The 26,915-nt window shown below is 38.2% G+C and overlaps 1 protein-coding gene and 1 long non-coding RNA gene across 4 annotated transcripts; one reads left to right on the top strand and one right to left on the bottom strand.

Annotated features, from left to right (window-relative positions):
- Nucleotides 1-200: 200 nt before the first annotated feature.
- On the bottom strand, nucleotides 201-3,876 carry LOC113416252 (uncharacterized). The gene is made up of 2 exons (XR_003371422.2): nucleotides 3,741-3,876; nucleotides 201-370 (listed from the first exon to the last, which is right to left on the bottom strand). It is a non-coding gene; the product is annotated as an uncharacterized LOC113416252 (long non-coding RNA).
- Nucleotides 3,755-26,250, top strand: U2AF1 (U2 small nuclear RNA auxiliary factor 1). Of its 3 annotated transcripts, XM_087967569.1 has the most exons (9): nucleotides 3,832-3,922; nucleotides 7,713-7,800; nucleotides 14,154-14,220; nucleotides 14,905-14,971; nucleotides 17,365-17,414; nucleotides 17,928-18,026; nucleotides 21,867-22,000; nucleotides 22,134-22,226; nucleotides 25,955-26,250. In XM_087967569.1, the coding sequence occupies exons 5-9, from the start codon at nucleotides 17,385-17,387 to the stop codon at nucleotides 26,127-26,129; spliced, it is 531 nt and encodes a 176-aa protein (XP_087823695.1). In that variant the 5' UTR covers nucleotides 3,832-3,922; nucleotides 7,713-7,800; nucleotides 14,154-14,220; nucleotides 14,905-14,971; nucleotides 17,365-17,384; the 3' UTR covers nucleotides 26,130-26,250. The 3 variants fall into 3 exon arrangements, with proteins under 3 accessions (XP_026529805.1, XP_026529803.1, XP_087823695.1); XM_026674020.2 differs by lacking the exon at nucleotides 14,905-14,971 and having other exon boundaries at nucleotides 3,755-3,922; XM_026674018.2 differs by lacking the exon at nucleotides 14,154-14,220 and having other exon boundaries at nucleotides 3,760-3,922.
- Nucleotides 26,251-26,915: the final 665 nt, after the last annotated feature.

Raw genomic sequence — 26,915 nt, 5'->3', positions numbered from 1 at the left:
GATGCATCAGTTTTATTCTTTCTCAAAGGACAGAACTTACCTTGAAAATAACATTCTAATACTATCATCTGCTGTAAATGTTGTGGCCAAATGTTTAACACAGCTGCTTCTGTTTACAGAATCAGAGATTTCACATGACACAGCTTTTTTCTCTTTATTTCTACACACCGGAGCTCAGATAATCTTTTTAGTGTATACACAGCACAGCAGAAGTAATGTGCATTCTTCAGCTGAAATCACAACCTGCTTCATGTCCATCCAACCTCTTTTTGTGTGGATTATGGATCGGATGGTGGGGCGGGCTTTCTCTTCTGGGAAACTTTCACAATCCCATAGCAGAGAATTTGTAAATCCTGGTCCTTTCTTTTATCTAAACAGATAGGGGATCTTTGTGTCATATTAGATACAGCTTGCTTTCACGATTCAAAAGATGATTTGGCATTAGGTATTAACGGTAGCACAAATGTACATGGCCCTGAATTGCACTTCCCACATCATTGAAGTCTGCCCGGCTTCCTTTATAGGTTATGAATTTTTACACATTATAATTTTATTTACACTTAAAATTATATCATTATAATGATATTAAGCATGCATACATTTCCTTATTCAATTAAGTAAACTTTCAAGTTTAATTAAAATTGCTAAACATAATTTTAAGTCCTGTGATATAAAACAGCTTATTCATACAACATGCTAATTTACAGTGCAATTTATTTGGCTCTGATTTAGTTGTAGGCACCTAATCAGTCAGCATAACAATGATTTAAGAAATTATAACTTGTGAGAGAAGTATTGCTACGATTCTCCAATTTTTGTTTTTATTTTCATGAGCCTTAGCCATTCATGTAGTCTAGACCAGCGGTCGCCAACTGGTGGGCCGCAGCCCACTGGTGGGCCGTGAGAAAATTTTGGTGGGCCGCAGAGAAATCTCACCCCCAGAGCACTCCCCCAAAGCAATTAATCCAGGCTGTGCAGAAACACAAGAAACACGCCCACATGGCCTGTGGGAACCCTCCTCGCCCACTCACAAACTTGCATGCTGAATTTCTATTTTTCCTTTTTCCGACCATCATCTGTTCTGCTCTGCCAGGATATTTAGATTAGCTAGGAAGAAGGAAATGATTGGATTTCTTGCTTTCTAGCTAGTCTTTAGATCTTTAGCTCAGCACAGCCGAACCTCCCTTAGGACTGAAGGTTTGCTTGCAAGCAAATTCAGTGCAGACTCACAGCAAGCAAATTTGAGAGACTGAGCTAGCCAATGGCAGATAGATAGATCTCTGAATGAATCTGTGATTCTGTGAGCAACTCAATCTGCCTGCTTTGCCTGATTTTAGGTAAAAGTTGCTCTTTTTTATAAAACATTCAATATTTATATAAATATTTATAATATTTACATACAAGCCATGCCCAGCCAGTCACATGATCACCAAGCCACACCCACAAATTAGGCCACACCCACAGAACCGGTTAGTGGTCCCTGGGATCTAAAATTATGAGTTTGATGGTCCCTGAGGTCAAAAAGGTTGGTGACCCCGGTCTAGACATTTTATTCCCTTCTATTAATGGAATGAAGATTAGTAAATAAAGGCAAATTACTGTATAGGAAATAAGTATGAAGACACAAGATCCCTTCTCCATAGGAAACATTTATGAGGACTCCAATGACCCTAGTGAGATTTATGTGCAAATGCCTTCTCGATGGGCTCCCTCTTACAGTAGCAGTATCAGCAGTAGTTTTGCTTCTTCTCTATGAGTTTGTCTTGTATGACTAATATAAGTGGCAACAGCAGCAATTTCATGAAAGCTAACTTCCTTTTTGCATCCTCCATAATGATTCAGACAGAGTAATTCTGTGCATAAAGAGAATGGCAGCTCTATCAATAGTAGAGAAAACAATGTAGTTTTGAAAGAAGGAAAAAGTTAAACAAAAACAAATAATCTTTGCTGATACAAGAGAAGGGAGTGCTGCTTTACTGTTGTGTATTCAGTAATGAACTGATATTTTTCATCTGGCCATTTTTTATATTTCATCTATTCATGATAATAGACATACCTAATACTCTTGACTCCTATTTTCTCCATAACTCTATGAAACGGGTTGGGCCAAGAGAAAGCGACATACAGAATTCATTCTGTTGGTTTTGGGTCAACACCTTAATCACTATACCAAACACAATAAATACCAGCCTATTTGGGAAAATGTGGGAAAAAAATATGGGCAAAAATTATGCTTCTATTTTTAACCCCACCCTGAAGAAAAATGCTTTACTTCATAAAGTGTAGAATAATTTTACTTTAGAGCCAGTTTGGTGTGTGGAAAGACAATCAGGCTAAAAACAGGGGAATTGTGAGTTCTAGTGCTGCCTTGGGCATGAAGCCAGCTGGGGGATCTTGAGCTATTCACTTCTCAGCCTAAGAAACAGATGGTGGCAAATCATTTCTAAAAAACTTGCTAAGAAAATTGCTGTGGTTTGTCCAGGCAGTCTGTGATAATTGGACATGGCTGAATGGAAGTAAAATATATTTTTTACTTTACAATAAAATATGGATTATCCTGAGCATAGTCAATCTGAAGAACAAAGTTGTTGAAGTGGAAAGAGACAGATCTTAGTTGATAATTATTGGGAATTTCATTGTAACAGACATAAAATGATATAGGTATATTCAACAATACAAATGGCAATATGCATGTTTAGTCTTGCAGTTACATTGCATAAATGCTTGTGTTTACCAATGTAAAAGCTATTTTAAGACAATAGCTGAATTTATCTATCTCTACCTCAGATAAATTCAGCTATCAATCATCTCTGCTTAGGTTGTGAATTCACCTAAATGGTTGGATCACTACATCACATTAAGTGAACTATAGGTCATTTTATAAATGGTTTACTTAAGTAGACTGGTTCACACAACATTGTCATAATTTGTACTTTGCAGATAAGAACGGTTGGGTTCACTGTTCTAAAGGACACTAAACCAAAATTGGAAGATGCCTTGCCCTGTTCATTCTGGCTACCTTTCTTGTTAAGAGGAAAAAATAATTGTGAATGAGGGAAAGGCTACACAAGTCATGAAAGAGAATCTCCTATAACAGAAAGGTATACTTCTGTTCATTTGCCATCACTATTATGTGATATTCACATCTGCATTCTCTATTGAGGTCACTGTATCTAAAATACCAAATTTAGAAATATTTTGGCCATATTCCCAAATTTACATTCAACATTTTATTCTAACCGAACCAATTTTGGCAAATATTTTTGTCTTTAAATGGAAATTATGTAAACATATTATCAAATAAAATCCAGCCAATCTTGGCTTACCTCCCCCCAATAAAGGTTACTAGAAGTTTATGTAATTAGTACTTTGATGGGAGACCCAATGTAAATTACTTGTCCTGTCCACGTCGCTCTTTCCAATATTAATAAGCTATTGCAACAATCAGAACCTTTCCACCATTTATCACACTGGCTTAATTCACCGCTTTAAATAATGTAAACATTTTATATGATGGGAAGTAAATGTCTTTCTAAGTGGGATATTTTAAAAAACCAACGGTAGGATAAAGAAGTAATAAATCGAAAAGAACGAGCCCGAAACTAATCCTGTGGAAGTGGGTGCAGGAACCTTCCACTCAGCTGAGCCACCCGGGGTCGAAAGGTAAGGAAGGCGCGCGCTGGGTACTCCGCGATGGTAGCACACAAGCGCATGCGTGAAAGTTTTCCCAGTAGTCCCACCTTTCTGTGCCGATTGGTCGTAGGCGCTCCATCATTTCACGAGTGGTGGGACGGCAGATATTTCCGTCGCGGACTTGTGACGTGTTAGGTGGGTGCCAAGTGATCCGGCGGTCGGCCGGGCCGGGCAGGTTGGGAGAGATGGCGGAGTATCTGGCCTCCATCTTCGGTACTGAAAAAGACAAGTAAGTGCCCCCCCCTCCGAGGTTTTCCCCCCTCCGAAGTCCCCGAAGTGCCTGAGATTTAGCAGGGGGGCCCACGAGGCTTTTGACAGCGCTCTGGCAGATACCATTCATAGCAATGGATTCCCACGAGGAGCTCTTTTTCTTTCTTTCGTTCTGAAATTCGCGCGTGCGCGTTCTTCAGCTCCAGGAACTCCAAGCGCGCGAAACCGCCAGCTCTTTCACAACTTGCTGTTGCTTGAATGCCTCGTGCACACTGAGGGAACGCTCTAGATTGCAATTCGGCAGCGCGCGCGCGCGCGCGCGTGTTTCCTCTTTCTGGAGGAGGAGCGCGTGGCATAATTGCCCGCGCGTTCTTCCGGAAGAGTCACTGATGGCGGGCTGCTGACGGCCAGGGCTTCCTCAATCCGTTTCTCCGCTTTGCTTTCCCATTTTCCCAACGGTTCTTTTTTTTTTTTTTTTTTTTTATGGCGGCGGGAGCGCACGTGAGAAGCCTTTGTCAGAAAGAAGACAAGTCTAAAGGCCTCAGGCGGCTCTTTTCAGTATTTTCACTGGGAATAGTTCGGGCGGGAAGTCTTCCCATACATCAAAAGCCCTGGAGGAAAAAAAACTCTGCTTTTAGCGTTCTTCTGCCCTCAGCTAGGAATCCCCTCTCAGTTCGGCCGAAGACATTTAAGGGAAAGAGGGGTTGAAAAGTTGCGCCTGGCCACCATTTTTAAAATTCTTTATAATGCGAAGTGAACACTTCAAAGTTTTCTCATAGCCTTTTGAGATCCTCTGATATCTATAAGAAATCCTGACTTGTTAAAACTATGTGCTATGCACATTTTATTTATTTGTGGAAGGGTTTCTCTCCTTTACTCCCCCAATATCAAAATATCCCTAAGATAATTGATACTGATACATAGCAACAAATCCACTTACAAAGTTTTATTTGTAATTCAGGCAATGATTATTACAGTTCCAATATATATCTTCCTGACCGCTAGAAAGGGTGCCATAAGAGGTTGGCTATTCCAGAATGATATCCCAGTGATAAAAAATAATAATTATTTTAAATGCACCACATCACACAATGGGCAGAATCTTCAATATTCCCACCTAAGACAAATGGATCAAGTCAGTTTGTTTTACTTGAAAAAGTCTTGGAAAAATGTAGAAGCCAAACAATAAACAGGTTTATAGGTTAAAAGCATCTCTTTAAAGTGTATTTGAAACTTATTGGGAGTCATTTCAGTTCCTGCAAATGAGTACTACCTAGCTGGAATAAATTATCTGCCAGTAGACAGGTTGATCTGCCTTTTGATCAGTTGCATTTTCTGGATAGCTTTAAAAAGCAGTTCCATGGAGAACACATTCAAGTAATATGTTCTGGAAATGGTAAACTGATAAGTTACTGTCACCAGGGCCTCCCATTTTCCATCAAGCAAAGCTGGACAGAGGTTTCTGACAGTGGCTGCCATATCCATACTTGTCCCTGTAATCTTCATCTAAGTAAGGTATTCTGCAGTTACAGCCTCATATTTTCTATAGTCTTCCCTATATGGCAATAGTTGTTGAAAACAGAGATCCAGTAATGCCTCTTCATTACCATTTCCCCATAGAAGAGTTTATTATATACCAGATCAAGTTATTCATCCCCCAGCCCTTGTGGCTTGGAAAAGCCAAGTACGGTATGAATCACCCAGCAAGTGATGGAGCTAATATAACCAAAATGAATCCTAGGCAACATATTGCAAAAATTATCCCAGGTGTTTGTTCAGACCCATCTATGCAAAGTTCAAACCTGAGTGAATGAGCTATTTTATCAGCAAAAAGTGGCAAAACATTCCACAGTGGCCTGTGGAAAGAGCTTTCCTGTTTTTTCCAAAGGGGAACGGTTCAGTAAATAAAGCTAGGGCTGTGATGGTGAACCTATTGCTCCAGTTCAGCTCCAACATGCCTCCCGCCAGCCAGCTGGCCTTCAGGTCTCTGCCGCACATGCACAGGGGGGGTCATGTGTGCATGCGGGATGGTGTGCGTGGGGGGTTGCACGTGCATGCGCGGGGGGGGGGAAGGCATGTGCGGGGACCCGAGCATTGTATTTTGGGGGTTTGGGCATGCGCATTCACGCATGCGCGCATGTGCTTTGGGCACTCGGTCTGGAAAAGGTTATCCATCATTGTTCTAGGGCATATTCTACCAATGCAATAAAGGCAGCATAATATGCTTTTTTATACTTACATTTACAATGTAAGCTGAAACTTCATATGTGTGTTTGGTCAAATTCTAGTCTTCCAGCAGTTTCCATTGATTTATTTCCTACAGCTCCCTGATAAATTAGGACATGGGTAAAAAAGGGAAATGCCTCAGGGCACTTTTATCAAGTGCTATGGCCATCTGGATGTCAGAGCTTAACCACAGGTTCAGCAAGAGGGTGTGGCAATTTATTGGGAAAATTCTCAATGTCCCACTCTTCCTATAGATTGGCAATAGTTATAAGTCTTATCTAGATTAGGAAGTACAGTGTAGGATCATGAAAAATGACTATATAATATTGCCCATTTCCAGATCATTCTTCGGTGAAGACTTGATTAAAAGTATAGCTCCCTCTTAGAGTCTAGCCAAGACTCTGATTACTTGGGACATGTATGAAGTCCTGAGCCTTTGTAGAGTTCTTCCATCTCAATCTTCTAGTGAATTTGAAATTGCCTTGGTGGTTTGCAATATCATGGATTTCTGGCTCCCAGTTGTTTAACATCTAGAGATTTAATAGTAGTTGACAATTCCTGATGTACAACAAGTACTTCTGTTATGAAGTAGCTGTATATGTTCACTATATAACTCTTGAAATTAAGTAACGCTTAACTCGGGCCTAATATGTCAAATACTTGTGCTGGTTTTATATGTCATATAACCAGTCCATGGTTTGCTTTTATGAACTTTGTGCTATGTCAGCTAAAACCTCTAAATGTTTTTTCCCCAAAAGAAATAACTAGTAACATAGTAGTAGTAGGAGTATGGAAGTAGGAGTAGCAGTATGGAAAGGCTTTAACACTACTCTAAAGGAAGATTCCATTTCTTTGTTATACTAAATGAAATTGAAAACAGTGGCTTGAATATTTATATTTCCTAATGTTACCTGGTTTTAATTTACAAGGTATACTATCCATATTTATTGTCCTGAAAATGCTTTATTTGGCTTTCCTGTTATTTTTATTGACAGGAAATAATTTGCATAGGTTCAGGAAATTATCATGAAATATTTCCACATAATGTACTATCAGATTTTTTTCTACTTTATATATTCTGAGAACCTCAAAGTCAAATAAGGTTCTATAGATCTTCACTGATTTAAATTGTTGTATAAAGCATATCTAAATTACATCACAGTTCAACCATATAGTATTTGGGAATAAGCTTAGCTTTTGTGGACTTTTCAAGGAAACCAATTTAAGATTAGATTGTTAAACTAAGACAATAAATTTTGAGAAGTACAGCACAGTTTATAAAGTGTTTTATATGTAAGTTTATATTATATTATTTTTTAAGTAAATCAGTGAATATACTTATATTCCTTCCTCTTTTTTCCCCACCACAACAACTCTGTGAGGTAGGTTGTGCTGAGAAAGAGTGGCTGGTCCAAAGTCATCCAGGCTTTTGTGCCTAAGGCAGGACTAAAACTCATAATCTCCTGGTTTTTAGCCTGAAAATGTCCTGTCTGCTTGATTTATTATTTATTTATTATTTCTATGCATACTGATTTTACTGATCACTAACTTTCAAAAATTTCTTTATTTTTGTTTGATTTCAGAGTCAACTGTTCTTTTTATTTCAAAATTGGAGCATGTCGCCATGGAGATCGATGTTCTCGGTTGCACAATAAACCAACATTTAGTCAGGTTTGTGTATTTTCTTTTTACAGATCCTCAGATCTTTTTATATAGCTGTAACTGTTAAAACTTAAGTTCTGTAAAGTTGTAATTTGTTGAAAGTTTTTTTTAATAAGAAATATTCACAGGTTACCTTTTCTAAAAGCTGCCCTTTTACATTATTTTATTCTGTAGCAGTTAAAAAATAATACTTCTTTGACTGTGATATGTTCGAAGCCAGCCAGTGATAACCTTCTGGGTCATATTTGGCATAGTAAATAAATGCCTTTTTTAATTGAAGAAATATAATTTGACTAAAACCACCTTTGATCATTTTTCTGATAAGTAGTTCTGTGAAATGGCAAATATGTTCAAATTCGTGCACTTCAAAAAAAAGCTGGCATGAAAATGACTGTCTCTTCAAGAGAAATATAGGTGAAATAATAATAGGCCTTGCTAAATGGGTTTTTATGTAGCACAACATAGATTTCAGTTTTTCATTTTATGCTAACAGTCCAGTCATTTTTAATGTCATTAAAATAGACAATATTTTTATATCTCAATAAGTAAAAATCAAATATATCACATTGTAGTTTAGGACTGGAGAGGACCGGTCTGTGGGTAGGCAGTCTGGTGCTCTCCAGGTTCAGTTTAATCAGTTCCACTATAACAAGCCATGATGAGATTGTAGGTATTGTAATCTCCAAACTCTTAAATGTATAACATCTATTCTGAGCTAGTTGTGAACTATCAAGATAACTTTATTAATAGCAGTACACAAATCCTTTAGTGCACACTTTGTCTTATTTTATTAAGTAGCAAACTTTTTAATGTATGAATTTCCATATATTCCAGTTTTTATCTGTTAAAAATGCTGAAGATTAAAATAATAAACATTTGCTATGAAAATAAGATATCAACTATTTGTAATGCAGAATTAACCATACTCAAGCACTGCTTAGTAAAGCTAGCTAGGATAAAAGTTGAGAATGCAATGCTTTTGCCCCCTCCCCCCCCCCCAGCCTGTTGTGAACGAACGACACCAATGATAAAGGGAAAATATTTTACTCATGAAAAGCCTATAGATAACATGACTAGAAAAATCTTTCCTGTTAGTACTGCATTCATTCATTCATTCATTCATGTATATGTATATGTATATATATATATATACACATATATGTATGGTATTCAGCTTTGTTTGGGTATTTTCCCACATCATTATAGTTGTGCTTTTAAAGTTGTAGCACCGTTTCAGCAGAATCTCATCTGCCATCATCAGGCTTCTGTATTGTGTTCTTCTGTGAGTCAGACAGAAACGTTGCTACAGCTTTAAAAGCACAACTATAATGACGTGGGAAAATACCCAAACAAAGCTGAATACCATACATATAAATACCCGCAAAAACTTAAGAAAACAAATACACACACACATATATATACACACACACATATGCACATACAATTAACATACATACAATTAAGTTTACAAAGATGTAGTCATTGCTGTTTACTTTCTTGTATTCTATTTCTAGTGGATTTCTGAGTGGATAACAACATTGTTATCCACTTAGCTTATAACTAAAAAATATAACATTGCTTCAGGATGTTTTTAAATATTCCAGTCTAGTTTGTATTCCCAGTTAGTCTGCTATCCAAATATTAACAAAATCAATCTGCTTAGCTTCCAACTAAGACAAGATTATTAGATGTTGCTAAAACTTGGGTAATCAGACATTTAGCACAATTAATTTAACAGAAATATCTAGCCAAAAGATTCAAATAATGTATATATGATTTTATATATATGGGAGAAGAACTACTTCAGATTACCTGGCAATAAATTGATTAATAAGTGCTAAAATTTTAAATGGTACCTGGAAAAATGGGAGGCTGCTTGCAGATGACACCTTACTGACACAACATTGTCATAATGATTGGTCCTTTTTAATAATCTTGCTGCCTTATTTATACCTTTTCCATCTACCAGTAAGATACTTAAGAACTTTATAGAATGTAAAATAAGATATAAACAACACCAGTAAAAGAGTAATAAATATTAGTACAAATCAAAAGGCTTAGCTAAAGATCTTGATTCCTTTTCTGAAAACTGAAGTAGTTGAGAGGAGGCTACATGGCACTCCAAACAAAACACTGTGTAATCAATTTAGCAAATGTTCTTTGATGGGCCTTTGAAAGCATGGAGATCTTGTAGAACAGGGGTAACAAACTCAACTTTTTGAGGGCCAGATCAGCATTGTGATTGTCCTCAGTGGGCCCGGGGGCATGGCCAGAGAGGGTGCAGCTGACTGGGCATTGCCAGGGGCGTGGTCCACTTGGCGTAGCTAACATGGGTGGTGCCTGTGGGATTGGGCAGGGAATCCAGGGGTCTCCGATGGATGGGGTGGTGGGTAGGAGGTTCATCCTGCAGGGTGAGGTGAGGCGAGGCAGGGGGTGGGGCAGCTACAGCCAAAAAATCGTCGCTCACCACTCTTCATGTGTGTGTGTGGTGGGAAATGGTTTCCAGCTGTAGATGCAGTCTGCCGGTCCTTCAGCTAGTGTACGTTGTTGCTCCAGGGCCCACTACCAGTACTAGGCTGGCTGTTCAAGCAGGAAGCAGAGGCCATGGGAAGGAAAGTGATGCGGACCACTGGACATGCTTACTCTGTCCCACTGTTTTGGCGGTTGGAGAACAGGTTGCCGCTGGTCATCTCCTCAGCCCCCTCGCGGGTCTTGCCCTTGGCCTGCGTGTGGAGTGTGTTGCCCTCGCGCACTCAACTGCAGCAGTGGGTGCATGAGAGGGGTGCTCCACCAGCAATCCCTGCAGGAAGCGGGGGAGGGTGCGGCATTTCCCCGTCAGCTACCAGACCCAACACACGGTGCCCAACCGGGCTTCACCAAAGCGGGGTGGGATAGGAAGTGACGCCTGTCTCAAGTGTGGAGGAAGAGGCCCTTTGAGCCCCAGGTAGCGCCCTGACGACTTGCCTGCTCGCACAAAGGGAAGCCCTGCTATCCCCGAGCCGTGCCTTCCGGGAATGCCAGCTGAGCAGGAAATTTGGCTGCAATCCTCAGCTAGGAACGGAGATACGCCCCCGCAAGACAGAAGGCTGCCTTCAGTCCAGGGAAGGGACCACAACCTGGGGGGCTCTGCCTGAAGGCGCTACGTCGGTCAAGCAGTGCCCCAAAGCTGGAGCTGCTGCTCACAGGGCAGGACGGGGCTCGGGTTTCCTTGATGAGTAGCCCCGGTGAAGGAGGTGCATCACTGAGGGTCTCTACTCCTGGCAGTTCCTGGGTGGCAACTCTGCCACCGCTCTGCAGACCCACCCAGCCTGAAGGAGGGAAAGCGACCAGCTAGAAAGGCTGAGTAGAAGTGGTAAAAGCATGCCCATTCCCAGCAGAAAAAGGCGGCCACTGTGAGTGGGGAAAGCTCAATCTGCATCAGGCGCTATGGCCGCCCAAGCCCAGCTAGGATCGCATGCCTTCACCCCCTCCCAATATCTCTGCTTCCCCTGGGTTACCAGGGCTCCGATGGGAATCTGGCTTTCCCCACTTGCTGTGACCTTTTTTTGCCTGCTGGGCCAGGGCCTCAGCTGCTGGTGGCCGAGGTGCATTGGGTGTGCAAGGGGAACATATCTTTCTAGCTGGCTGTTTTGCCTCCTTTGGGCTGGGTGGGCCTGCCAAGTGGTGGCAGAGTTGCCACCCAGGTGCTGCCAGGAGTGATGCACTTCCTTCACCGGGGCTGCTCGGCAAGGAAAGCTGAGCCCCGCCCTGCCCTGCGAGCAGCAGCTCCAGAGCGCTCTCAGGGCACTGCCTGACTGATGCAGCTACTTCAGACAGAGCCCCCAAGGCTGTGGTTCCTTCCCTGGACTGAAGGCAGACCCCCCCCACAGGCCACATCTTCATTCCAAGCAGAGGATTGCAGCCAAATTCCCTGCTCGGCTGGCATTCCCGGAAGACGCAGCTTGGAGCACCAGGCCTGCCCAGCTTGCAGGAGGCAAAGTGGCCAGCTAGAAAGGCTGAATAGAGGTGGTAGAGCACGCCCAGGCCCAGCAGGCAAAAAAAAACACCTGCCACCACAAGTGGGGAAAGCCAGATCCCCATGGGATCCCTGGTTACCCAGGCCCAGCAGAGATGGGGAGGAGGCATGCGATCACAGCTGGGCTAGGGCGGCCATAGCGCCCGATGCAGATTGAGCTTTCCCCACTCGTGGTGGCCGCCTTTTGCCTGCTGGAAATGGGTATGCTTTTACCACTTCTACTTGGCCTTTCTAGCTGGCCGCTTTGCCTCCTTCAGCCTGGGAGGACCTAGTGCTCCGGGTAGCCTAATGGACCTGCATGAGCAGCTGGCAGCCTCGGTGGTGCAAAAGTGCATTGGGATGGCATGGGCCAGGCATGGCCGCGTGTGTGCCTGCCGCCTCCTGCGTAAATGTGCACCTGCCGGGATGGGTGGGGCCAAGCCAGGCTGAATTGATGCGGGCTAGGCCCTTACTATTTCCAGGAAGGCCATGCGGGCTGGATCTGGCCCATGGACCTTGAGTTTGACACCCCTGTTGTAGAAGGTTTCCCCTATATGTTTAATATCCAGATAGATTCATAACTTCTTTAATTTTGGAGTACTTTACAGAAATATATTATGTTTTCCAACTTTGATCTGCCCTAATACCTTTAAAATCTTTAATAATCATAAAATGTTATTGCTTGATGCAGTGGCCCCCAACCTTTTGAGCACCAGGAATCGGTTCAGTGGAGAGAGTTTTTTCCATGAACTGAAGGGGGAGTGATTTCGCATGTTGCCTGCATCCCACAGATGTGGCTTTGCTTGTTTGTGTGGCCCAGTTGCTGGCATGCTATGGCCCGGTTATGGTCCATGGACCTGGAGTTTGGGATCCCTGGTTTAATGCTCTGCTAATGCAAGGAATGTAAACATACTGTTTAAAATTTAATACCACTGTAGATTATTAAAGATACCAGGTTTCTGTGGCATTACAATTCAGTGACTGTAAATTTAATTTTTAAAAATTGCCTTTTATTGCAGTCTACTTGCAATAGCATTTTGCTAAAAATTGTATTATTACATTTACAGTTTTTAACTTGAATTTTGCAACAGCTTTTAACACCAGTAGTTATTATATGTAGAACAGAGTACTAGTTCTATATATTGTAATCAACTCACTGAATTTTGCTGCGAAAATTTTGTCCCAATACTTATCGTTCATTGGGTATTCAACTCACAAGCTAGAACTTTTTGTGGTTGTCTGCCTTGTGACTCACTACAGTGTTCGTTTTGGAAAAAATTTGGTGGTCATCATTTTTTATCATTGCACCTCCTGAAATTAATTAACGAGTACCAAGGTCAATTAGCCTGAATTGAGAACTATAAAATAAGTAAATTAATTTAATTTGAATTACTGTGTCCTGTGTGTTTTCCAATATTATGTGACAAGTTAGATATGTAACAAGCAATAGCTATAGCTTACATTATTATGGTTAATGCAGAGGTATATTACTAAAGAATATGATTTTTTTAAAAATCATGGAGGTTCATGCCAGCTTGCATTAAAAACAATATTAGCAGTTAGAATCAATCATTAGTGCAGGAATATCAACAATTGATTAAACAATTATTTTACTGTGGCTAAGGGCCACAAGGTTAACACTGGCTGGTTTTATAAAAAGAAATACGCTCTGAAAACAATTTTGTAAATATAGTGGTTTATATCAGCTCAAATAAAAGCTCATGTAAACTAACATTTTTATTAAGTAACATTGAGCAACTTAAACTAATAATGGACAATTCAATTCTGAAATATTAGATTACTAACTTAAACATGGTTTGTTTTTTCAGACAACTTGATATTAAGAAGAACGGTACAAATGTAAGGTTTCAAGTCTGCCTGGGCAAATTCTTCAAGTAGAAAAGTACAAAGGCTGAAAGGAAAATCTTTCTTTAAAGATCTGCAAAAACTGAACATTTAGAAGCTCATATTATTTAAACAGAAACTCCACCAAGAAAAATCTTGATAAGACTGGAGACATGATGGCAATCATCTTGATATATTGACATATATTGTGGACATTAAGCAGTCATTTTATATCTAAACTGAATGGATTTAACTTTAAATGAAAAGATGTTCAGAGATTGGCTAATGAATTACAAAGATACTATAATATTAATTCCACTTCTAGCTGTTGCTTCTTGGTGAAATTAGTAACTGTTTTCATAATATGAATGGATTTTTAAAAACATGGTGCAAATACAAAAAAAATAGCAATACAACTTGAAAAAAAATATTAAGCAATTCACAAAAAGTTGTCTCTTTGCAATTGTCTGTTATATGCACAGCAGCCAGTAGAATTCCCCTTTTTATTTTTTTTTCCCCGCAGACCATCTTGATTCAAAACATCTATCGTAATCCCCAAAACAGTGCACAGACGGCTGACGGCTCACACTGTAAGTCCCACAGTTGGAGAAATTTTTTTTTAAGAATGGTGTTAAAGAGCCCATTCCTAAATATGAGAAAATCATGTTGGCTTCTGAGCTGCTGACATAAAGCTGTTGCAAACAGGACAAGTGATGGAACTCTTAACATAATGATCAAGAATTTGTTAAATGCCTAAGTATATGCAAAAAAGAATGGCCTTTAACAAACAAATTGATTAGAATTTTCTTTTCTTTAGGAGAATGTGAAACATTGTTTTTGTAATTGTTAAGAATAAGCATTAGGCATTTATCAAAAGTCTTGGTCTTTTTGTCTGATTTTTTTTTTTTTTGCCATTAACGGTAAGTGAAACTTAGAATTTGTTTCACCTTAACCTTCTTAGACAATAGAGATTTCAGGACAACATTATTGTGTGTTACGGCAACCAGTTTCAAACATTTTAACATGATTTTTATGGCATCAAGGATCAATTATTAAAATAGAATTGTTGCATTTGAAACTAATACAATAATAAAGTGTTGTGAGATCTCTATTTTTTAATGTTAGGGTGGTTCAAAAGGGACACATTTTTCTCGTGGGAGAAAATAACGTTCTCTCTTTCAGCACTGAGACTCAACTAAAAGTGATCACCAGACGGAAATCAGTTTGTTAAACTTATTTTCCATAATATAAAGTTGTTGCGTTTTGTATTTCAGACCATTGCCCTCTTGAACATTTACCGTAACCCTCAAAACTCTTCCCAGTCTGCTGACGGTTTGCGCTGTAAGTTCATACAAGTTCCTTCACTGGTTCCCTGGGCTTGATTGTCAGAGCTCAGTGTCAACTGAAGCTGGTCTACCATTTTTAGTTTAACAAAGCAAACTGACCACATTTTGTAAAATGTGTCTGAAATTTTTTGTCCTCAAAACCCAGCCTCCCATCCCAAATTTTGGCTACCCACCTATTTTATTTATATATATAGTTTTTTTAAAGGAACAAGTTAAAAGCCTTGAGTCATTGTTCTGCTTCTTGGTCCTTGCCCCTAGCACCAGTTTTTCAGTGTATTTTTGATACTTTGCTGTTATTCAGTGATTAGATCAACAGCATGTTAATTTAATTTAAAATGTTCCATCTTTATTTAGATGCTTAAATCACTTTAATTTGACCTCTCTGTGTGGGTACACTTAAAATTTATTTCTTAATTTGAAAACTGAAATTTAGTAAGTAATGGGAAAATGTGGAAATTAATTTGAACTAACTCTGAATATCTATATAGTTATGAAATATGAAAGTCTTACTTGTCTACTGTACACCAGTAGAAATAAATGATTTAAAAGGGTAAATAATTGAGCCAGTCTATGATTTGCTCTTGAAGCAGTTAAACAATGCAATGATCAAGAATAGTTAAACACAACCTGCTAATTATGGTGCTGTCTCAGTTTCCCACTGCTAAATATGCAGTGATACATCATTATCTGAACATGTGTTAAAATTTCACCTTCAGCCTAAAAATTAATTAATATTTAAGCTACATGGTTTGCTGTGAAGTTGTTACAATTTTATTGGCCCCAAATCTGCTAGCTGAACATTCAGCAGCAGGTATATTTCAAAATAATGTAATAAAAATTCAAATATAGTGTTTTAAATTTAGTGTTATTAGAGTAATAACAGCATTCTGCTGTTAAGGAGTTGCATGGTTTGTTAGAAGACAGTTTGGTTATTAAATGTTTACATTGTTTAACTACTGTGCTCCCCTTTGCTGTAATACAATAGCATCTAGTAATAGTACTCTGATGTTATATTCATTTAGTCCAGAGTACTATTTTGTAATTTGATTTATTTAGGATTATCTTTTACAGGAAAATACTTTTATTAAATTTAGAAAAGTCACATGTGGCAACAATTGATGTACTGAGAGAATCTGAACAAGTAGATAGCCATTAAGTTACATTATATATAAATAGCATATTTCAGAACTTTGCTGCAACTTTTTTGAATGCATTTTAAAACCTCATAAAAGATTTAAATGAGTAGATATATTTATTAGTGTTTAGTATTCAATTTTATATGTTTTAATTTAAGTGTAAATGTAGCCATTAGCCAGTTTTCCTGAATATGCAATACATGCATATTGGACTGTAGTTCCCACACTCAGCATACTGTTAGCAGTTATAGAAGTTATACCGCAATATATCTTGAAGGGACTGGGCTGTTTGTTATACATTGTTGTTATCTTTATTGAAACAGATCTAAAGTTGATCATAGATAATTTTTTAATGAAGTGTTTGGGAAACAACTACTTTAATTTTCCCAAACATTATTATTTCAGACTCTTGTTTGTAAAGCTTGTTATTTGAAAGTATAAAATACTTTCAACTAGAATTTTTTAAGCTATTCCATTGTATTTAATATTGGATTAAATGGATATAAACAGCATTAATATCTGTTTAGTAAAGGACTTTTGTGCCATCAATTTTTGCCATACTCTTTCATTTGAATTAAGTATATTTAAAACATTTGCATTTAATAGGTGGCCTAATTGCCTATAAAGTGGCCTAATTGCCTATAAAGTATTCAATTTAAGGCATGGAGATAACATTGGACGGCTTGCTTTAAAATTGAAATTTGCAAGATACTTGGAACAAAATTCCTCCTCCAATCAGTAAATACAATTAAAATGGAGGGCTTATTGAAGGAATGTCATATCTGTTGTGTTAATAGCTGTATTCAATTGTAGGATTGTGAGCAGTTTTAGTTGTATCACCAAAAAAAATTAATATTTGCTTTTAGGAATAATAATTTTAACATGATATTCCCTTAGAATATTTAATATATTTTCTTATTTTAGTCCTAGAAATTATATTTGAAAGATTCTTACAAAAGCTATAATGTTGGAGTACTTAACATCAGATTAGTTTCCTTAGTTATCACTCATCTATTATGAAAGTGTGCATTTGGGTTGTTGATTGAAACTATAAAAATTGCTGTGTTCTTTTTTAGGGACTTGCAGAATTGCTCATGGTCTACATCTAATTTTTAGCTATATTATATATTTTTTACTCCAGTAGACGGCTTCTACTGTCATTTCACTAAAAATAATAAACAGTATGCCCAAAAAACCTTTGTATTGTTACAGTATAAAACAGGTTCTAATTAATGTGAATTGATATTTACAGGTGCTGTGAGTGATGTTGAAATGCAGGAACATTATGATGAATTCTTTGAGGTATGTTATACTGAATAACGTTTTTGACATTTTTGTAAATGCAAACATCAAGAACTACTTTACTGTAGTTAAAGCTACCCTTTCTGATATTTATAATGGAGTAAAATATTTTAAAAATTAAATTTCTGCCCAGTGCTTTTTAGGCTACATGTTGAATGCAAACCTGAGTGAGTAATTACATTTGAATTTATTATGGTTGATCACATAGTCAGCCAGATGTGTAAACTGGATTTGGCATCTCCATTTAATCATTGATTCATTTCCAAAGACCTGGAATAGGCAGGTATTACTGTTTGATGCTATTAAAGGTATTGCAGGATGTAAACTGTTCCAAGTAAAGATGCCTTTTGAGTTTATTCTTATTATTTGCAAACCACCAAAGCCATTTGGTAACTGGTGAAAAAAAATATAAAGTTTAAATGAAATAATTATTGTGATGGCCCTTTATATTTTTAAGAATTTTTGTGCCATATTAGAAATAATTCAGTGACAGTAAACTTTTTGTCTATCTAGGAGGTCTTCACAGAAATGGAAGAAAAATATGGTGAAGTAGAAGAAATGAATGTCTGTGATAACCTTGGAGATCATTTGGTTGGAAATGTATATGTAAAGGTAAGATGTAGAAATGAATATAGATGTAGATCAGAGAGGCATACTAAATGGAGTATGTGATTTATTTGGAACCTAAACTATGCTTCATTTGCTGGACTATTGCAGATGAGACTGTGATTGGTCAGAAGACAAATATAGGATGCTTTTATTATTAAGACTAGAACAAAACCCAGAAAGATTGCAGGGTGTTTTACAGGAAGTACAAAAAACCTGTTGCTCATTATCCTTTTTCAGCAGCATAGTATATCCCACTACCTTTTCTCCAGTTTCCCAACACTTTCCATTCCTCTAACCCTAACCCATGCCACACAATTTGAGAAGCGAATTGTGATTAAAAAAATATATTTATCAAATAGTCCTGTCCTTCTGATGTGTATTTTTGCTCAACTGTAACATTAATCAATTCATTAATTTTATTCATAGGGAAGGCAGAGGGGTATATAAGTTTATACTTTTCAGAAATTGCTGTACCACAAAGTTTGAGCTACTAACGTAGTACATTTCAGGGCCTGAGTCCTTTATCAAGAATACAAAAAGCTCCATTTCTATCCCTGGATGTTTTCACTGCCCTTTATAAAGAACTTGGAATCTGAAATACATTAGATTAAACAATTAAAAAGCATCATTTTAGTATTTCCAGATCACTTCTCTGTCATAAGTACAGTAAATTTTCTAAGCACATAAATATATGTTTTCACAGTAACATGTCTTAACTATAGGCAAAATCCACTATAAATGACTGATACATTATGCATCTGAAGAGAATGCATACTAAATTCTGATTAGAATACAGAAACGTTCTAGAATCATTAGGTTCATTAGGTTCCAATGAAACTTTGTTGTGGCCATCACACTTCATAGAGCGCTGAGTCATCTGGAGAACAAACAGAGCTATGTGAGGATGCTCTTTGTGGACTACAGCTCTGCGTTTAACACTATCATCCCAGATACACTAGTAACCAAACTGTATAATCTGCAGGTCCCCACCCCCACATGCTCCTGGATTAAGAACTTTTTGACAAACAGACCACAGTCTGTTAGACTTGGTCCCCACCTTTCTTCCACCATTACACCCAGTACTGGTTCCCCCCAGGGTTGTGTCTTGAGCCCCCTGCTATATGCCTTGTACACCTTTGACTGCTCACCAAGCCACGCAACAAACACCATCATAAAGTTTGCGGACGACACGACGTGATTGGTCTCATCTCCAGAGAGGATGAGACAGCATATAGGGCAGAAGTAGAGAACCTGTCTGGTGTTCACAGAACAATCTGTCACTGAATGTCCATAAAACCAAAGAACTGATTATGGACTTCAAGAGACATGGACAGGACCACGCCCCACTCATCATCAACGGAGAACGAGTGGAAACTGTCCCTACGATCAGATTCCTTGGCATCCATATTTCAGCTGATATCTCCTGGTCCCCTAACACCAAGGCCATAGTGAAGAAGGCTCAGCAGCGGCTGCACTTCCTGCGGGTTCTCAGGAAGAACAATCTGGATAAGAAGCTGTTGCTGGCTTTCTATAAAGCCTCTGTGGAGAGCACTCTGACATATTGTCTGGGTGTGTGGTACGCATGCTCCACAGCTGAGGACAGGAAAACTGTACAGAGGGCGATAAACACAGCTCAAAAGATCATTGGTTGCCCTCTGCCCTCCCTGGAAGACTTAGCCAGATCCCGCTGCCAAAGCAGAATCAAGTCCATTATAGAAGACCCCTCACACCCTGGCAATTATTTTTTTGATCTGCTGCCATCTAGACAGCGTTTTAGGTCAATAAAATCCCACACCACTAGACTTAACAAATAGTTTCTTTCCCTGGGCCATCCGAACCGCAAATAAACACGAAGTCACTACCTCATTAAGATGTGAAATCTCAATACCTCATTCAGATGTATAATAACATATTACAGTACAATCCATCTCTTGTGTATTATACTCGGCTAAGCATTACAGTCAGTGTTGGATGTATATTTTGTGTATATTTGTAGATATTGTACTCTCAAATTGCAAATGGAGACGTATCTTTCTTATCTTCATTTTTAAGTGCTTTGGTTTTATTGTATTGCGAACAGTTGCTGGGGTGCATCCACAGTTTCGTTGTACTTGTACAATGACAATAAAGTTCTTCTAATTCTAACTTTGTTTTGGTAACTTTGTTCTTTTTTTTTTTTTTTCAAGACACAACTGGACTTTCTGGTGTTTCTTTGAAGACATTTTGCTTCTCATCCAAGAAGCTTTTTCAGCTCTAACAGGATAGTGAGAAGCAAAACTTCTTCAGAGAAAAACCAGAAAGTTTAATTGCCTCTTGAAAAAGAAAAAAAAGCACCTTTGGGGCAACCATGACCCGGATGACTGAGAATCTCTATAGATATACTTTAGTTCTATTAAAATGCTAGATGCTATTAAAAGATTATATACTTTCTAAATCAGCAATTTCTGACATTAGAGTTTTATTAAAATCTTATTACAGTAGACAATTAGATTAGAAAAAGAATATTTTCCTCTTTCCCTTTTGAAGCTTTAGTTCAGGGGTCTTCAACTTCGGCAACTTTATGACTTGTGGACTTCAACGCCCAGAATTCCTTAGCCAGCCTTCTGGGAGCTCAAGTCCACAAGTTGTCAAGGTTGCTCCAGTTTGAGCTAGTTTTTATGATCCCTTCTCTTATTTGTGTTATTTTAGTATTGTCACAAAATATTGTTAGGTAGCTTACACTTTACATGTATAGAATTAACTGATTTTTATAATGATAAGATGACATTCTTTTTAAATTCATACTAAGGCTAGATTTTCAAAATGTTTTTGAAAACGTCTATTTTGTTCATGGAAAAATTAATATTCTACTATTGATTATTCTATCTTCTCCCCTGTCCCCAACACTGCTTCTCCTTTTCAACCTTCCAAAATATTGCCACTGTAAGTTTGATAAGAGTTTGCTACTCCTCCCACAGGAAGATACCCCCCCCCATAAAACTTGCAATTTATTCCTAATTGGAAAGGGAGACATTTGGAAAAAAATTGGGTGGGGGAGGTGGGACTGATTTCTCAACCAGCCCCCTGAACTGGAGCATACTGCCCAGGCTGCTATTAAGGTATTTTTTCATAAGCCTATTTTCATTTTGGAAAATATTTATGAATTGTTTTATATGATTATGTGGCTAAAACAGGGAGCAGATGAAAATCAGGATAACAAAAGCCATGCCTTAGATTGCAGCAGCAAAATTCTATGTCTAAATGTTTCAGGCATGAAACTTAATAAAACATTTTCGCAAAAAACGTTTTAACATTTTAACATACAATATATGGAGACAACATTGGATAGAAAATCCCCCCCCCCCCCATATGTCGAAGTTTGCCTTGCATCTTGGAAAAGCCAACCCCTGCGATACGAACAACACTGAACTGAATTCGCACTGGCCATGGTAGATGCACAGACAAGTGGGGCCAAATACCATCACCAAATTGTTACTGCGGGCCTGAAAAACAAACTATTCAATGTATAGTGACAGAGTACCAAAATAAAACCTATACTGGAGACTTTGTTGATTTCTTATCTGTGACAAATGAAGCAAAAAATTATTTAATCCAGACTTACATTTATACTATTCTAGATTTTATATTTTGTATATATGTTTTTTATTGAAATGTAATGTGAATGTGCCATGTGATCAGGAAATGGTGACATTGTGGCTTGAAACACTTCTAGAATGTTTGGGAAAGCTCATTTTGTGCTCAAAACATTCTGAAACAAATATTTTGTGCATCTCTATTTTTTGCTTGGAATATTTCCCCTCTGATTCAATTCAATTAAATAGAACCTTTTGTAAAACATTTCAGTTTCGACGTGAAGAAGATGCAGAAAAGGCTGTAATTGATCTGAACAATCGGTGGTTTAATGGACAACCAATTCATGCTGAGCTTTCCCCTGTGACAGATTTCAGAGAAGCTTGTTGCCGTCAGTATGAAATGGGGTAATAAACCTGTCTTTATTATTGCTTTATGTCTCTTAGAAATTATCTTATGTGACTAAAAGTAATTAATAAAATCAGAGAAAAAGCTGTAATGTTCTTCATTAATCAGTTTGATTAATTTCTTTACTCCCAGAGAGTGTACAAGAGGTGGTTTCTGTAACTTTATGCATTTGAAGCCTATTTCTCGAGAATTGCGACGTGAGCTGTACGGCCGCCGCCGCAAGAAGTAAGTATTTCTGTATTGTAAAACTTAAATAAGTATTTTTAAAAAGCATGTTATTTAAAAATAACTGTCAAATTGTGCAAAGAGGCAGAAGAAACAATAGATCATATACTCAGCTTGTACAAGAAGATTGCAGAAACTGATTATAAACAATGACATAACACAGTTGCCAAAATGGGTCACTAGAGTGTCTGTAAAATTATCATGTGTCAGTAATGAAAAATTGAAGGGAACATAAGAGTGGAAAAAGTAGTTGAAATGAGTAGGTTGAAATATTGTGGGATTTCTAGTTAGAAAATAATAACATCGTGGCACATAACATTCCAGATTAATGTAATAAAAAATGTGTATGCCACTCAATTCCCAATGACTGGATGGTTTACAGCTATTAAAATGTAACATTTATTACAGCTATTAAAATGTAAAATGCAACAAACAGTAGAAAACACACACATGGCACAAGACAAGAACAACTGCAAAGAAAATAACCAAGAAGGGAACAGAAACAAAGATTTATCGACTCCAAAACGTAGGCCAAGGGCCAGGTCTTTAAGGCCCATTAAAATACTAGCAGGGTGGGAGCCATTAAAGTCGCAGGAGGAACTTCATTCCAAAGGATAGGTACTGCTGCAGAGAAGGTATGCTTCTAGCCTTGACAGATGGCTAAACAATGCAGTTGGTGGGTGCACTATTAACCCAGAGTAGACCAGTCTTGCCAGATCAAACTGGTCAGGCAAAAACTATGGGCAGTTTCTCAAGTAACCAGGCCCTATGCCAAGTAGGGCTTTATAGTTACCAGCACCTTGAACTGCACCCAGAAATAAACTGACAACCGATGCAAATTGCAATTCACAGGTCAATTGCATATTGCGGGATGCCCATCATTCCCTGCACTGCTGCATTGTGGACTTGCTTCTGGTGGTCTTCAAGGGCTGACCCATGCAGAGCATGTTATAGTTATAAAGCTGTGAGGTGATCATGGCATAACTGAATGTCTCAAAGGGACCCACATTCTTAATGGTGTCTTAAGATATCATGTTACACTACAGTTGATAGCGATCACATTTGTATAGAGATTGAATATCAGTAATTCAAAATCTTTCTTGTTTCAGATTGACTGATTTAATTTTCTGTTCTCACAGGGTGGGGTTTTTTTTTTTAGCATAGGGTGTTGCTGTAACTGGATAACTTACATGTGCCAAAAATAGATGAAATAGGTAATTTTTAATAAGTCTTAAATATAAACAAAGGTTGAAACAAATGGCTTCTAAGGCCATCTTCATGTAGTATATTTGAATATTGTTATTCTTAATCTATTACTGTTTTGTGGTTTCATAAAACTATAATATTAGTAATAATAAATGAATTGTTTGTATATTGACATTAGGTTGAACAGCTTTTTACATATCTATTTCTATAAAATACTGCTGGAAAAAATTAAGGCTTGAATTCTGCCATTTCCTTATCAAAGGAAATATGTGTAGTAAGTGCTGTGATTTGCATGTCCAGCCAGTATCAAATTCCATGCGAACAAAAATAATCTTGTCTATAGAATATTTAGGAAAAAAAAGTCACAACAACTGTCTGGAAGATCTTCAATCTCATCTTTCCCAATAAAGTCCAGGACACTTTACTGTTTTCAAAAAATGTATTAAGTTTATCAGGATATAAAATTAAAAAGAAAATGAAATTAGTAGGAAAATGAAGAGGAAAAGGGGAAGGGAAAAAGTTTAAGCTAAAGGGAGGGAAAGAAAGAAAAACATTGACTTTCAACACTTTTTAATACAGTAGAATAAGGTAACATTGCAGCGTCAACTTTTTATTTTTACATGGAAGTCCAGGATACTTTAAACAATTGCCTCTGGATATAGAATTTGACATGGTGCATGATAACAGATAACAAATAATCAGAGTTGGAAGGGACCTTATAGGTTATCTAGTCCAGGGGTCGCTAACCTTTTGGACCTCAGGGACCACCAAACTCATAATTTTAGACCACTAACTGGTTCTGTGGGTGTGACCTAATTTGTGGGTGTGGCTTGGTGGTCATGTGACTGGCTGGGCATGGCTTGTATGTAAATATTATAAATATTTATATAAATATTGAATTTATAAAAAAAGAAAGTTTTACCCAAAATCGGGCAAAGCAGGCAGGCAGATTGAGTTGCTCACAGAATCACAGATTCATTCAGAAATCTATCTGCCATCGGCTAGCTCAGTCTGTCACATTCTGTCAAAATTTGCTTGCAAGCAAACTCATAAAATTAACTCACAACACACCATGCATGTAAATATTAAATTTTTTATTTAAAAAAGAGCAACTTTTACCCAAAATCAGGCAAAGCAGGCAGGCAGATTGAGTTGCTCACAGAATCATTCAGTGATCTATCTGCCATCCATCGGCTAGCTCAGTCTCAAATTTGCTTGCTGTGAGTCTGCACTGAATTTGCTTGCAAAATTCAGTCCTAAGGGAGGTTTGGCTGTGCTTAGCTAGAAAGCAAGAAATCCAACCATTTCCTGCTTCCTAGCTAATCTAAATCTCCCAGCACAGCAGAACAGATGATGGACTGAAAAAGGAAAAATAGCAACTTAGCAGACAAGTTTGCCAGGTAAGAAGTGAGTGGGCGGGGAGGGTTCTCGTGTGCCATGTGGGCTGAGCAGCCTTGTGTTTCTGCACAGCCTGAATTAATTGCTTTTGGCGGGTGCTCTGGGGGTGAGATTTCTCTGCCACCCACCAAAATTTTCTCACAGCCCACCAGTGGACTGCGGCCCACCGGTTGGCGACTGCTGATCTAGTCCAACCCCCCCCCCCCAAGCAGGAGACCCTACCCCATTTCTGACAAATGGCAGTCCAATTTCTTCTTGAAAGTCTCAAGTGATGGCGCTCCCACAACTTCCTAGGGCAAGCTGATCTGACTGACTGCTAAATTGCTGGAGATTCCTAAAAGTGGCAGCTGAAAATTAGACAAATCCATGAGGAGCAATGTCCTAATGGCTCCTACTTCCCTAGGGAGGGTTATTGTGGCAACTAAAAAGTGGCTTGATATAATACTTTATAATTACAGATCACATTGCATAAATACCAGATCAAGAATATGACCACTTCATTATTTGGCCCCATGCTGACATGGGACAAGTCCATAATATTTATGAAATACCAAGTCAACTCTGACCTCAACCCCAGGGAAGAAAGGCTAACATCTTCTGACACAAACAACCCTGGAGAATCAACCATAAATCTTTTAGTAAGATCAAGCAGTTCATAAAAAAAAGATGACGTTGAGCAACCAGATAAGCAATTCAACAATACTCCTGTTGAGCTTACTTTAATAAACAAGGCTTCATATCTTGTTAACCTGTGGTACAGTGTGTCTGATACCAATCAGACTCTCCCAAAGTATTGCCAGGATCTTTCTCCTACTTAGTACTCATGGAGAATATAGCAATGGAAGCCAGGGCCAATTTCAGATGGGGAAAGTCTTTTTCCTTGACCTATCTGCAAAGAGCTGAATAAGAGGATAATCATTTCCCAGAAAAAGGTCATTCATCTCTGCACATTATTAAGAATACAGGTAAACAGCCTTCAATATTTATGTAGTTATGTAATGATGCAAATTATGTCATGTGGAATCCTTAAATTATATTTAATATTTTGCACTTATTCCTTGTATATTAGTATTGTGCATAGGCCAAAGTGAAGTAGTTACACATTGCTTATTTTTATTTTATAGGCATAGATCCAGGTCAAGGTCTCGTGAACGTCGCTCTAGATCCAGAGATCGTGGTCGTGGAGGAGGAGGAGGTGGTGGTGGTGGTGGAGGAGGAGGAGGAGGAGGAGGAGGAGGAGGGGGCCGAGAACGTGATAGAAGGCGGTCAAGAGATCGTGAAAGATCTGGACGATTCTGAGCCATGCCATTTCTACCTTCTCTGTTAGAAAGTGTTGTAGTTGATTGACCAAACAAGTTCATAATGAAACTTTTTTTAAAAAAAGATGGGCTTCTGAATAAAAATTTGTAGTGATACAGTTTTCTTTGTGTAACTGATTTCTTATAGAAAAACTCTTTTATCAGTTTTGACCCTGATGAATGATTTGGGTAATTGCAATGTACTGCAGATACCTGATTTTTACATTTAGATATGGATGAAACTATTAATGTGTATAATAAAGTATTATATACATTAAAATACAGTTAAGCAGTTTAATTTGTTCCTCTTCTGTTTCTGCTTATTTAGGTTAGCCTAGGCACATTAAACTAAAGCTGTGCAAGGAGCATTTCTTTACTCCGTCAAATGCTTAGTTACATTAATCTGTATGTTTCTTTGTTACTAAGAAAATTGTGCTCTGTGGATGTGGCATTTACAATAAATCCAATTTTTGACTTAAAAATTTAAAGCCTATTCTCTAAGCATTCCTGAGTAGTTGCAACTCCCAAGTATGCCTCCCCAGACAATCCAATAAAATCATTTTTAGTTACCATACTCTGTTTTATCATAAGTGCCATAGTAAAGCTAAACTTGTTGGGGTAGGGTTATCTCATAAAAGGATAGCAAGAAGTTCTGTGTTGCAGTTTGGTTGTAGGAAAATTGATGGGCAAAAGTGACTTGCATTAGATTCATAATTCAGATTTTTACGAACTCCATAATCAGAGTTACTAGTTCACCCACAATTGATAATCATATTTGTATGCTTTT

Source organism: Notechis scutatus, chromosome 5 (genome assembly GCF_049901735.1).
Source record: "Notechis scutatus isolate UNSWTSFEM ecotype Mainland chromosome 5, rNotScu1.2, whole genome shotgun sequence".
Classification (NCBI taxonomy): Eukaryota; Metazoa; Chordata; class Lepidosauria; order Squamata; family Elapidae; genus Notechis; species Notechis scutatus.
The sequence above is the reverse complement of the archived record's forward strand: the minus strand, read 5'-3'. Positions and strand labels throughout refer to the sequence as shown.